Source organism: Lissotriton helveticus, chromosome 8, assembly GCF_964261635.1.
Source record: "Lissotriton helveticus chromosome 8, aLisHel1.1, whole genome shotgun sequence".
NCBI lineage: Eukaryota > Metazoa > Chordata > Amphibia > Caudata > Salamandridae > Lissotriton > Lissotriton helveticus.
Genome location: NC_136069.1, coordinates 312,548,310 through 312,562,528, shown reverse-complemented (window position 1 = coordinate 312,562,528; position 14,219 = coordinate 312,548,310). Strand labels below are relative to the sequence as shown.

General features: G+C 45.9%; 1 protein-coding gene across 3 annotated transcripts in view; it reads left to right on the top strand.

Moving 5' to 3' along the window:
* SKA3 (spindle and kinetochore associated complex subunit 3) overlaps positions 1-14,219 on the top strand; it is a 574,705-nt gene that overhangs the window by 244,814 nt on the left and 315,672 nt on the right. For 2 of the 3 annotated variants that reach the window (XM_078657087.1, XM_078657086.1), the window contains exon 9: positions 10,915-10,989. The exons of the other annotated variant lie outside the window; for it this stretch is intronic. In XM_078657087.1, the coding sequence (XP_078513213.1) occupies positions 10,915-10,989 (75 nt within the window). The remainder of the gene's footprint in view (positions 1-10,914; positions 10,990-14,219) is intronic. 3 annotated transcript variants of the gene reach the window in all.

Below are 14,219 nucleotides of genomic sequence, written 5' to 3'. Positions count from 1 at the left end.
ACTGATCCCAACCAGCTAGCAATCACTGGAGAGACTAGCCAGTAATCCAGTCTGGTCCGTGTGTTGTGGAACCCAGAGTAGTGAGTGAAAACAGGGTTAATAGAGTGTAAATGTGCCTCAACGTCTACAAGGGAATAATGTGTGCTGATCTCCCGAATGACCTTGCGTGAATGGGGTTTGGAATCAGGGGTGGAGGCGGTACTGTCTCTATCATGATCCATGAGAAGGTTAAAATCGCCCCGCCAATAATCAGGAGCCCAGTGTCAATTGCAAGGCGGTGGGAGGAAAGGGATTGATAAAAAGAGGGAGTGTCGGTATTCGGGCCATAGACACAGACCAGTGACATCCTATGGCCCAGTAGCTGACCAGTGACGATCAAAAAACGACCTTCAGGGTCGCACTTTGAGAACTGGATGCGCTTATGTACTAGGATAGCCACCCCGCTTGAATACGAGCTATAGCAGGAGAAATACCTTTGCGGGGCCCCCCCCGACGCCAGGCCACCCGCCGTGGCGCCTGCCAAATGAGTTTCCTGCATAAAAAGGATGTCTACCTTATGACGTGCCACATAGTTCAAGACCTGTCTCCGCTTTCTATTATCGTTCAGGCCCCGCACATTCCAAGTTAACAATGACAGTCCGGATGGACCGGGCACATTTCCTAGCACAACCATATCAACAATATCTTAGAAATGGAGTCAATACATCGGCAAGTCATAGCACTCAAAAACATCCTCATACTTTGCAAACAGCAGTAATCAACAAAAATACAAATAAAAAACACAAAAAAAACCTCCCTCCCACCACCCACCCTCTCCCTACCCAGAAAGAGGAATGCCCAAGTACCATTCCCACAAAAACAAACCATGGAGGTATTCACCATGGGGCATGGCAACTCTACGCCAGTCGGGCAACCAGCATTCAAATAGCTAAAACAGTAGGATGGTAAATATGCATTCAAACGAGCGATAACCATCAGTCATATTGGAAACCAATGAATAGAACTAAACAGTTATTCAGCCACTCCCGGACTGGGAGAAGAGGTCCACGCTGGATTGCGAAGACTGCTGTGGAGGAGAGTGCGGACGTGTGCCACCTGGCGAACCATTTTTGTTGTGCTTGAAGTTGCTGAAGAATTCCTGTGCGGATTGTGGGGTGTCAAAAATTCTTGGTTTGCCATCGATGTCCACCCTGAGTCGGGCCGGGTAGAGCATACCATAACGGAGTCCCAGATTCCTCAGCATGGCTTTGACGCTCTGATATTTCCGCCTAGCTTCCTGCACCATGATCGGAAGAAGGACAGGCTATTGCCCTGCCATTGGATGTCGCCCTTCTCACGGGCCGCTCGGAGGGCCATGTCCCAGTCGCGAAAGTTCATAAGTCGTGCAATAATCGGTCTAGGGTGTAGGCCCGGCTTAGGGCGAGGGCCCAGGGACCGATGCGCTCGTTCAACCACGAAGCCCTGGGTAAAGGTTTCTCTACCAAAAAGGTCCGACAAGAGCTGCTCCACAAATGTGTCTAGTCGACCAGTGGGCGTCGTTTCCGGAACGCCAAGAAGGCGTATGTTGTTGCGGCGTCCTCCTTCCTCTAAATCTTCGTTCTTCACAGCCAATTCTTTCAGAATCTTCTCGACTCTCTCCAGCCGTTTCAGGGAAGAAGAGGCGCCATCTTCGAGGTCAGAAACCCTGGACTCCACCACATCAAGCCTGCGGTCGTGTCCCTGGATTTTAGCGTTCATGTTGGCCAACTTTTTATCTAGGTCATCAAAGCGGGCGTCCAGGGCTTTGAAGCCCAATCTCATTTCGGCTATCATGGTGGCAGCCAGTGAGTTGGAGTCGGACTCCTCCGCAGGGGGAGCCGCCGCAGCGGCTGAGTCCGCAGCAGGGTCCGCCGAGGTATCCGGAGGCTTTTCAAATTGAAATTTAGGCTGTCTCTGGTCTTTTTTAACCATTGCGGAAAGTGAGCTGGCTCCCAGGGAGGGAGACGCGGCGTGCAGGAGTAGAAATGATCCAGTCAACTGGGGTTGTGACGAGCCCACCGGTCAAAGGGAGGATGTAGATTGGCAGTCCCGGGCACGTGGATCGACCTCGATCTCAGGGCGCGCAGCGCGCCAGGTCCAGTCGGGGCGCCACCAGGACAGGGGGCCGGGGAGGGCTGCACAGTGCCAAGCAGAGCTACTGCGCCAGAGAGGGTCACCGAAGAGATGGCTGGTGTGGGTCCACTGCGGCCGGCCGCGGTCAAGAGACAACCAGGGGCTGATGCGTTGCGAAGGAGCAGCTCACAGGGGGCCCCCTCAAGGTGCAGCTGATAGGTTAGGCAGGAGGTCGCCGATTGCACTGCCAGGCGAGCCAGACGCGTAAGCTCTGCCAAGGGAGGGCCAGGGATAGGATGAGGGTGGGAAACGGGGCCAAATCACCCCCACCGGTCCAAGAGCGCCCCCCCGGCATCAAAAGGGGGGGGGCAGCACAATCTCCCCAGCCCCACCAGCCTTCCGCCGACACCTCGCCTCCCCAGGGCGTCAAGCCCGCACCACATGCGCTCCGGGCCGGCCCCCAAACCTACTGTGGGCCCCGCGCAGACCAAACGATGCAGGCCCGTAGGCTGGCACCCCGCAATGGTCGCGTGGGCTCAGCAGGGGGGGGCAGGGACAGTCCCCAGAGCAGCGGCGGGCAGGGCGAGGCTTGCGGGTGGGCAGAGCAACTGGCGAAGGCTTACCCCGGCTCCGACGGCTCCAGCATGATGTCGGCAGCACCTCGATGTAGGCCCAGTGTCTTCAGGCTCGATCGCCGTCCCCAGGAGTGGCGCAGCCGCTCCAAACAGACATCCTCCGGCAGTCGAGTTCTGCGCGCAGAAGGGGGCGAAGATATCTTGTGGTTCCGCTCGCTCTACGCCATGAAAGGGCTGCTGGAAATGCCCGACCGGCGGAGCTCTATGCGGATGCGGCCATCTTGGTCGCCTCCGTAGCCACGCCTCCCCATTATATGTTTTATAGGGAAACTGATAACTTAAAAGTGGGTACTAACTTTAATACAGCATGGTTACTCTACGGACCTAGAGAATACTTCTACTGTATATCATTAAAATGCTAGAAGTTCAAAAATGCAAATTTTAAAATTCTTATTATTGCTTGTTTTACTCAGTGATTTGCAACCTTTAAGCCATTTTCTTCTCCTTTACTAACCGCAATCTTGCCACCATTCTGAGTCGAGCCATCCTCTATGCCAGGTGGTCTAATAACTGACCTTCATGCATACTCCAAAGTAGATCGCTTATCAGCTTCATACAGTTTTATTCTCTCACTACTATTTCATTCAGTTTTTGTATTCATAAGGAGAGCCACCCTCTATTTACAGAGAAGTTCTATGTTTGTTTCCCAGGGTCTGGTCTTGCCTTGGCATCACTTGTTCCTTGTGTATGTAAGTTTTTTATTAAACTTTCACCCATTCTATTAGTGGCATGCTTTATCATCTGGTCTCATCCTTGTCCCTAAAAACCAGGATGGGCTCAACTGTATTTCAGGGAGCACTTTAAATGTTTCCTCGCCGAGGTACTTAAGAAGATAAATATACCTCAAACCACCCTCAGTGCCCTCCATTAACGGCGTTTGGGCTTGATTAAAAATAACTTCCAAGCAGGGGTTAAGGATATTATGGTTCTATTACCCTTAACCACTAGTCAACAGGTTTCATCTATGCCACTGCGGTCCTGGGATTTCATCAAGACAAAACAAACACACTGCCCTGGTTAAAAACATGCACCACTTTCATGCATTCAAGGTGAGATATCACTTGCCTCGAAATAGCCGTAGTCGGTCTTGATTCCTGGGGTGAAGAAACAAAATTAAAATCAAACTATTGTCAGAGAAAGGGAATCTTTAGAGAAGCACTATTATTTTGTGATCTTTTTCACCCAAGGTGAGGATCAAATCACGCACTCATGTTGTGTTGGATGCTTAAAGACATTCTAGCTTGCAGTATTCACACATATCTCATTCATATCATACCATATGTGCCACACTCTGTGTGTACAATTTCTATCTGCATACCATGCTTGGCAATAAACAGTGCCTCTTTTCCAGGATTTGCACAATTCCATTCATGCATTGGGACTTAGCCTACTGAGGAATCCTAAATAACCACATGAGAGATGGGGGGGCTTGCCCCTGTAGCTACACACTGGAAGGATTGCACTGTCATCCACTAAAGGTAGAGGGCAAAGCAGTGCATCAGAGCCCCTGTATTGTAGGATAAAAAGGTGAAGAGGAACAAGATATAATTAGGAAAACTATTGCATTAACCTGGTGCCAAAATGCCCTGAAGAAGCGGAATATACCTCACTTACTTCGTCAAGGGTGAAATGCTGTTTCTTAACCTACTTGGACATCGCCACCCGGCTTGCCATACATGTGGGAACAGGACCCGATATTTCTGTCTTCCCTGCGACTCCCCTTTGCGACCCGCGCAGGATACAGGGTGACATAATTGCGTCACTAATGTGGAAGGAAAGGTGGGAGATGTGGTCCCAGTTCCTCTCCAATTCTGTGGAACGTGCACAATGACCAAATTGCATCCCTAATTGGGAAGGAATCATGGGAGGTGTGGCCCCTGTTCCTTTCAAATGGAAAGGCGTAATGTCCAGATTAATCTTACACATACAACTGATACTTCAAGTTTTAATTTATTTACTGGTGTGCAGGTTAAACTACAACTAATAAAATTAAAACAATATGTTCATCCAAACTACATACAGATGGAAACTGATTTGTATATAGCATATACAAGAAGCCCACTGTAATCTTATAGTGACTAATACATGTAATCCTATTATTGTACCGGATGTGGTTAATCTGAACCATAAGCTAGAGGGAGCAAATAGTGAGTGTATAGAAGAGCGGATACCTAAATCTTGTTAAGCATTGTTGGACTTCACTTAAAAAAAAAAGGAAACCATGAAAGGTATAAAAAAGACTATTCTATGATTGAATAAAACGTGTGCGAATCATGATCACCTTGGATAAATCCGGTCTCAACTGGTATAATTCACTTTGTCTTTTGTAGAGCTAAATACTGTTATGTTATGTTAAGAGGGTACTTTTATAGCGCACGGCTACTCCGAAGAGTGTCCCGGCGCTGAAGACCCTCACCAACCAACAAGGAAGAAAAAAACAGGGGAAGCGGAAACGAAGAGAGAGAAAAAGACGATTTTATTGCATAAAAAGCAGAGTCTTCAGATCCTTCCTAAATGCCAACAGACTGGTGTTAGATCTGAGTGACAAAGGAAGAGCGTTCCAAAGCCGGGGGCGAGATGTTTAAAGGACTGCCCCCCGCAGCAGGCACGACGAATCACCGGGGTGACTGCCCTGGCCTGGGTGGCGGAACGCAAGGATCTGGAGGGAAGATGGAAGCTGATCCGTTTTCGAAGATAGCCGGCACCGGTACCATGGAGGGCCTTAAAGGCAATGGTCAGGGCTTTAAAGGTAATCCGCTTCTTAATAGGCAACCAATGAAGGGTTTTAAGAAGTTCACTGGCTCTGGCTCTTCGGGTAAGGCCAAAGATAACCCGGGCCGCCGAGTTCTGCACAACCTGGAGACGCACGAGGAGGAAGTCCGGAAGGCCAAGGTATAGAACGTTGGAATAGTCTAGGCGAGAGCCTACCAGGGCCTGTACCGTAATCTTTCTATGTTCAAAGGAAAGAAGCGGCAGGAACTTCCTCAACATTTTCAGGATCGCAAAACACTTGCCGGCCAGCGCAGACACCTGGGCCCTAAAAGAGAGGCTATTATCAATCTGAATGCCCAGATTCTTTGCGGCCCCTGAATCACTGGCAGGAGCGAACATGGCCGTAGGCCACCACTCCTTCCAACGAGGGTCTGCAGGACCGCAAAAGAAGAGCACCTCTGACTTATCGGGATTGCACTTGAGGCTGTTGCGACTAAACCAGTCAAACACAGCCCCAAGGCAGCCCCGAATAGATGGCCCGTCAAAGTCGCAGCCCCTGCCACAGGTAAACAGCAGTTGTGTATCATCTGCATACGAGACGATCTGGGCCCCGAAATCTTCCGCCAATGTCGCCAAAGGGGTCATATAGATGTTAAAGAGCGAAGGGCTCAAAATTGAGCCCTGCGGAACTCCGACCTCCAAGGACGGCATGGCGGCCGAAAAAGGGGGGGCCCAGACCGTTTGCTGGCGATTCGAAAGAAATTACCTAAACCATTGAAACACCGTCCCCCTCAGACCAATCTCCCAGAGTCTAAAAAGGAGACGTCATGGGGGACGGTGTCAAAAGCCGCCGACAGATCCAACATCACATCACCTGTTGGATCTGTTGCATCATACTGAGACTCTCTCATGTATATTATCAGAGCGTTAATATCTCTCTGCCCAAATCAGAGTTAGAATAAAATCCAACTGCTGTATCTAGGCATGCATAAATCAAAGGATTTTTTAATGGTTGCCACAGGGAGTTTAACTGGTTCCAAGGAATCTCCTCATTGAGGCTTTATCTTATGATAGGTCTTTAATCTGTATACCCAACATTGTTCTTTTTCTTGGAGAGTTCTCGTCATATTGTCACTATATGACACTTTTCCCATGATGTTCCAGTATATCTCGCTGTCCTTATGTTCTTTTTCTATGTAGCATGCTGTCAATCTAATCGGTCTTCCTACAGCGGATGGTATTACGGTGCTGATTTGTTTTTTTCTTGTAATCATTCCTACATCTAATAGTACTCTGTCAGGAATATTACATTATCAGAGTTGCAGTTTTTTTTTTTTTTTGCAGTTTTATATTGCGCGAACTAGAACCGAAACGAATCAGTTATCAGAGCGCTTTACATAGCACCGTTACGTTACATGAGGACACACTTTCATTTTAGGCACGGGGAGATTAAGTGATTTGCCCAGAATCACAGGGGGTTTTTGGCGTCGTTACCGAGACTCGAACCAAGTTTCCGAGGTCGAGCGCCTTAGCCGTTAGGCCAACCCCTCTTCCAGTTTGTATGTGTGCGTTGTTACCAAGGAATAGGTACACCTAGATCCACACACCACATTAGCCACAGGAATAATAGCCAGTGACCGAAGGGAGATTCCATTGAATCCTAGATGAGTTTTTCTTTGCAGTTCTATTGTGGACCGAAATTTCTCTGATACTCTTATTCTTCTTAAATGAAAAGAGTGTTTTTTTCAGAGAACAACTGATTGGATGTCAGAATACGCCTGTTTGTAATCTTTTTGATTTGATTGGAAGAATCCAAACCAGGCCGTTGGTCTCCTTCTTACTGTCGTCCAATAGGGCTTCACTCTGATTGTTCCGCCCCGTTTCCTTGGCTTTTCAAAAATCTATCTTGGCTACTCATGTTCTAATAACTTAGATGAAAGGTTATCTGCTTCCTTCTTATAGTCGTTTCATCTGATCTGTAAGAATTGACTCACCGAAAGATTCTCCCTCAGGGACCGGGAGTGTGCTTTTTTAAGGTGCAAGAAACTGTAAATGTCAGTTGGCTTTGTATAAAGTCTTGTGTCAAACTTGCTATCTTTTGCCTAGATACTTAGATCCAGGAATGATACTTCCTGATTGTCATAGGACATTGTGAAGTTCAGAAAATTATTACAGTTATTCAGTCATCATACAAATTTGGCAGCTTTCACCTCATTGTCGTGCCTGATCACAAATACGTCTTCAATATAGTAAAGCAATTGGCGTACCTCTTCTTCAAAGGGATTTTTAGCCCATATATATATTTTTTTCAAATTGGTGGATGTATAGGCAAGCTATGCTGAGAGCGAACGCGCTCCCGATAGAAGTTCCATGTTGTAGATATATTTTGTCTTCGAAAGCAAAGTCATTTTGGGGAATGCTGGTTCTGCCAGCTTCATGATCCAGTCAATAGAGGTGCTAAAAGTCCATTCTTATTCTCTTAGGAGGTCATGACTGACCCTCAAGCTTTCATCTTGCCGGATGCTAGTATGCAGTGCGTCAACAGGATCAGTTTGGTTTGAAGGTCCTAATCCAACTCACTCAGGATGTTCATAAGGTGTTTTGTGTCCATCACACAAGATTTCATTGTTAATACTAAAGGTCGCAGGAACTAATCCACAAATTGCGATAGTGGTTCCAGAACTGAGATAATACCGGATACAATTAAGCAGTCGGGGGAGGACTACGTCCTTTGTGAATTTTGGGTAACCTATACAAGTATGGAATCCTTGGTTTTGACATAATCGGAAAATCTACCTCTCTTGGTGTTTTTTGGTGGGGGCTGATTGGAGTACTTTTTAATTCCTCTCATCCCGAAACAGGGCTAGGTAGGCTTCTTGGAAATCTCCCTTCGTCTGGATGACTATTGGGCCACCTTTGTCCGTCTGCCTAATAATCAATTGTGTCTTCCTACGTAACATAACATGTGTATTTGTAAAGCGCACATTCACCTCAACGGGTATCTTGGTGCTGAAAAACAGATGTTTACAGAGAATCCAGGGCAGCTCTGCCCTTCCTAGTCAAGTTATGATAGCCTATCCTCTTTTAAGTCGAGCCTAGTGCAGTGTGCATGCGCTGCTCTAGGAGATGACCTTTAGAAATCTTTTAGCTTTTTTCAAGCACTTGTGCTTGTGCTGGCATCCAGCCTTTGGGAGCGAGCAGCGGCCCACAGGGGCCATCTGTTTGCAATTAGCGCGGCCGCGCGCGGCGCGTCTGCACATTTCAAGCACTCGCTCCCCTGCCTGTCTCGCCCTCCCTTGTTTATTATTTATTTCCTCTTACTTGCCTCCCTGCTTGTTCCACTGTGTGCTGCTGTTTTACTTTCACTTTTAGCAGATCTTAGGTCTGCGTTTTTTGAACTCTGCATTTTCATAGCTCGGTGGGCGTCTTTCCAATGCATGCTGCCATATGAACACATTACTGCCTGGCTGTTCGTTTGTGGATTTAACCTTTTCCGAAACTAGTGTTTTTTTTCAGTTTGGAGCAGCGGCGCGCAGGGGCCCGTCTGTTTGCAATTAGCGTGGCTGCGCGCGCGTCTACACTTTTAAAGCACTCGCTCACCTGCCTGTCTCACCCTCACCCTCCCTTGTTTAATATTTATTTCCGCCTACTTGCCTCCCAAGTTGTTCCACTGCGTGCTGCTGTTTTACTTTCACTTTTAGCTGATCTTAGGTCTGCGTTCTTTGAACTCTGCATTTTCATAGCTCGGTGGGCGTCTTTCCAGTGCATGCTGCCATTGAAACACATTACTGCCTGGCTGTTCGTTTGTCGATTTAACCCTTTACGAAACTAGTGTTTTTTTCTGTTTGGTTGCTGTTGAGCACAGTTGTGCTTTGGTTGATTTAGCCGTGAACTCGCTCGGTTCGCTTCAAAGTGCAGGCTGCCAGCAGGCGCCATGAATTGATGGTCGCTTCACTCTCCGAGCCTGCCTTTGTTCAGTGTCCCCTCCTGAATGGCTTGAACATGTCGGCTGCAGGAAGCTGCAGCCTCCGTGACGTTTGGTTTTCATTGCTGACTCTGGGCTGTCATCACAACTTCAGAATCAGTCTTGTGAATCCCACATTCTGCCTTGTGACCCTGCGTGTTTGCTTCCCCGCTCCCTCCAGCTCTGAATCTGGTGTGCTACTTTTTCCACAGTACATTTTGACTTTGTGAGTTTAAATTCTGCTTGATATATGCTTTTATTTTTAGAGAATTATGCAAACTTTCTTTCCTCCTGGTAAGCCCCTTCGTTATTCCCACTTCTTAACACCCGAACAGGAATGCTTCTTGGCATTCCTGTTCAGATATGGCTGCTTTCGGATATTTCTTTTTGACGTATTGAGTCGCGCTTAAACTGCCCACTCCCTCCCCAAACATCTTAATAGTCACTGCGAGTCCCAGTTTTTAGGTGTGGCTAGAGTAAGCTTCAGCTGTTTGCCGATAGGTCTGGCAAAACACTTATAAGGCCCCAAAGGCGAGTCCTATCATATTTTGCACATACCCACCTCCTCGAAGGCCAGTACTTCCGGAGGAATAGACAAAGTAGGGTGGGGGGAGGGTTAAAGAACGTTTTTTAATGTAAATTAGGTGAGCCTTGTTCCACTTCTTTGTCTGGTTCATTCTAAAAGAAACCCTTTACGCTGATTTTACAGAAATAGTCTGCCAATTCACATCTAAGTTTAAATTTGTCCAATTGATTTGTAGGGACGAAGCCAATTCCCTTATTAAGCACTTTGTTCTCATCTGCAGAAAGACTCGCTTTTAATTAGAACACAACTTAGTTATTTGTGTGCAGCTGATGTTCGGGATTTATTAGTAAAATGTGTTGAACACATTCTAAAGCATCACACTTTAAAAAGAGACAAATAACAGGCTTTGACGTGAACCCATTCAAAAGAGAGACATGACCCTTTTTCACATCTCTTTGGAGGTCACATTTAATGCACATACTCAGCTTGTCCAATCTTGTCTTGACAGCCAATTTTCTTGAGTTATGGCACCCATGTATTCTGACCAGCAATGCTTGCTTGCTTATTTTCGATCATCAGCTTTAAGAAGGTGGTTGTGCGACCATGGTGCACAGGACCAGCATCTATATTGCATCCCTGACTCAGCTACATCTAAGACTAACTGTACATGAGCCAAGTTTATATTCAGAGATGATGGAGTTGGAAACTAAGGAAGAGGTGAGGTCATGGATGCACTGAAACAATTTGCATGTCTAGTCTCCTATACTTATACTTGTGGAAGCTACAGGTCTTTTTTAGCCTCTCATGGTACCTTATTGTGGTGTCCAGCAACAGGAAACTTAAAGGAGCCTTTGATAAAATACCATGTTTTTTTAGCAGTAGGATTTCTTGGTCTGTAAATTGTAAGAACCGAAATGGAAACTTCAGAATTTTGATCATAATTTTCTTTTTCTCCCCCCACCCTCCTATGAAATGTGTCTTCTAAGATGTTGGATGATAATTTGTTTGGAATTCCTCAGCATCCAAAGCTGATTGCAAGTACAACCGAAGAAAACTTTAAGGTTTATACTATTCCTTAATTAATATGTTCCATATGTGTAGCATGCACTGTTTGACGGAACTGGGAGGGAAGAATTGAAACAACCAAGTTGTGAAAATATTAAGTGTTGTGTGCAATATTTTGCTATGATTGAGCTAGCTGTGGCTTATAGTTAATGTTGCTTCTGCAGAACAAAGATGCCAAATATATCCTTAAACCATGGTGCTGTAGATAAAGGATTGCATAATGCTTCATTGTGGTATAATATGTGTACTGGTACTTTTAGCCCTCGTTCCTCCAAACTCATGAGATGCTCTGTCTGCACAGCTAAGAGTTATAAATTTGAATAGAACAGAGGTACATGCTCTCCCATAGGTTCTGCTCATTCTTGCTTCTACTGCTCATGTGCCTCCAGTGGTTGGGGAGTGAGCCCTCCTGGATGGTGTTCATTTTGTTTGGTAGTTCCTGTCTTAAGTAGTCTGTGAAATACAGAGGCCATAGCAACATATGTAATGTTCATCCATCATTCTTTATAGAGTTTCTACCACTTAATCTCCCTTGGTGGGTATGTTTACTAGAGAAGTTGGACAAAAAAACCAAAATTAGCATACACATATTACCAAATATTACCAAATAATGCGATAATTATTTACGTAAAGACAATTGTCTCCTTAAGGATAATAATTCCGGATGCAGGCCATCAGTCAGATGCAGTTTCTTCCCAACTTTAGCGAAGGGTTACTATCACCAGGCAGACAACACAGCAAATGTAGCGAATTTCTAGTGAGGCCCTGCCATAAGGTGAGTGGAGTGTACTTGAGCACAAGCGGGCCATCTTCTTATTCAATCCATACATGATTCAGGAGCTAGTGAGAATCCTAGACTTTTCAGGGCAGATCTACTCACAGGCAGTGTCTAGCCCCCTCGCTGAAAAGCCTATAAACAGGTACGCTGACCCAGTATATCTGGGTCCTGTGAGACTGCTATTGTTAAAAAATTGTTGTTACTCCTATCTTTCTCTGAAGCCAACCTAGACCTGACCAACCATAGGGCAACACTTGGGTTACAGTCTCCCCACTAGGGGCCAAACAAGCTAGATAGTCACAGCACACCCATCCTGTTTATGCTAGAGACCAGTATGTGCCTCGGGAAGAAATGTGCTAAAGAATACAAAAAAGTGATGGATGGAATGCTTGAATTCATCTCAGCCACTGGTAATTACTCGAGCTGCATCCCAGTCCAATGTTATTTTGCACACCATGTCCCCTCAGTTTGGCCCCAGCTATATGAAAATCAGTCCTGATCCTGTTTTAATCGGAACAGTCCAGCCTGAACTGCCAAGCCTGCTCCTCCCTGAACCGGAACACAAGCAACCCAAGGCCAGTTTGCCCTAGTTAATGAGAGAGTGGGTGGGGTCCCAGTTTTATAATCTATTCCTAATTATGCTAAAAAAGTGTTGATTTTGGTAGATATTCATTCTTATTAGAAAAGCCAACCCCAAGCAGCCTTTAAAGCAAATGAAATGTATGTGCGAGAGACTATGGAGAGATGAGGGACCCTGTGGGTTTGTGGAGTAGGTCATTGGAGGAGGGGAGGGCAAAAAAGTATTGTTGTACTTGGCACCACCAGCGCTAAAGTGGGCCCTGATTGTTCCTTTCCATGCATTAAACCAACCAGTAACAACATTTTAACCACTGCTTCTTGAAGTGTATTAGCCCTTTCCTTCCCCTGGCTAGGTTTACAGTCCGGGAAAAGGATAAAACATTCTGCTCATGTTAAGTGCTCACCTCGACTTCTCTGCATATCTTTGCTGGATACGCTGTGTCAAGGTATGCAACCATGTGAAAGCCAATGGTGAACTCCTTATAATGTCAAGCAAAGCCAAGAAAGGCCCAGACCTGCTTCTAAGTTGGGGTGGACTGTGAGAGTCAACTTGAGCTTGTAGAGGCTTCCAAATGACAGTAAGTAATTTATACCTGGGCAAACTTGCACTTCTAATGAATCTTCCTGCAGATTCTTCATCTAGACATAATTTCGAGGTTGCAAACCAGGTCTGAATTTTTGTCCGAGCAACCCCATCCTGAACCCCGCCATTTTACTTGGCAGGCCTTTTGCCATATGATAAACTTTTTTGGCATTTTTGAAATTTCAGTGTCTCATTCCAACTCCTCAAAATTTGAGCCTTGCCCAACATGAGACCTATGTCTGTTTCAGACTCACATTCTTCAAGCATGTGATATCTGGGACCAGATCTTGGCTTGATTGTTTGGTCTTCTTCCCCTCATGCATGAAAAGTTTATCAGGTAAGGCAAAGTAAAACTGGTACTGGAGCTTTTTAAGCATTAAAGTTCAAAATGTCTATCTGGTCGTTGCCTTATTCATCCTCAGAGTTATGTTATATGTATTTTAAAGCACGCTAATTCCCCATGAGCACTCCAGGTGCTTGTGGTAGGTGTGAGATGCCTACCCTGGAGGGCTTACTCGAAAGCCAGGTCTCCAGCTACTTGTGGAATTCAAGAAAGGACGAGGAGGCTGTGATGTGTTGATATCCTCAAAAGAAAGACTTTCTGTGCTGTTCGCACAACCCACAAAGCATAAGCTCTCTTCTTCTAGCGGATTGTGAAGCGCTGGATTTTTCAGAATTGGCCCCTAAAAGGGTTGCATATAATAACAATGAGGCTTATTTATTGACTATCGAGCTCTCAAATGTCGTTCTATTTTTGGATCTTCAACATTCCACAAATGTCTCATTCCCAGCCCCACCTGTGTTCTCTTCTCAGGATTACACGTTGTTTTCAGTGGTCAACAAGGCAGCTGAAGCTTTGGACATTTTGTTTTAGTCTATCAGAGAGATTAAGTTTAATCTCTTCTGAGTTACTTTCTTAGGGCACTCACGTTTCAGAACCCTCTATGCCCTTTAAGCAGGCATGCAGCAGCCTTGAAGAAATCTCAGTTGCTGCCACCTATTGATGGCAATGGCCCTAATTTTGCTCTGCTGATTCTACACCAGTCTCATCTGCGTCATTGTTGGTGAGACTGAAGGCAAATACCTTTCTCTTGTTCCACTCCACCAGTAAACATGAAAACATGATGCTATGGGTTGCACAGTTCTGTGATGGAGAGCAAGGATCTTTGCTTTTAGTTCTTTTATCTTCATGGTGTGGCGTTATCCAACCAAACAATGAATCAATTCAGGTACAAGTTGTGTATTGCTCTTACAACTCTTCAAAGAATGTCTAGATGACTCCAATA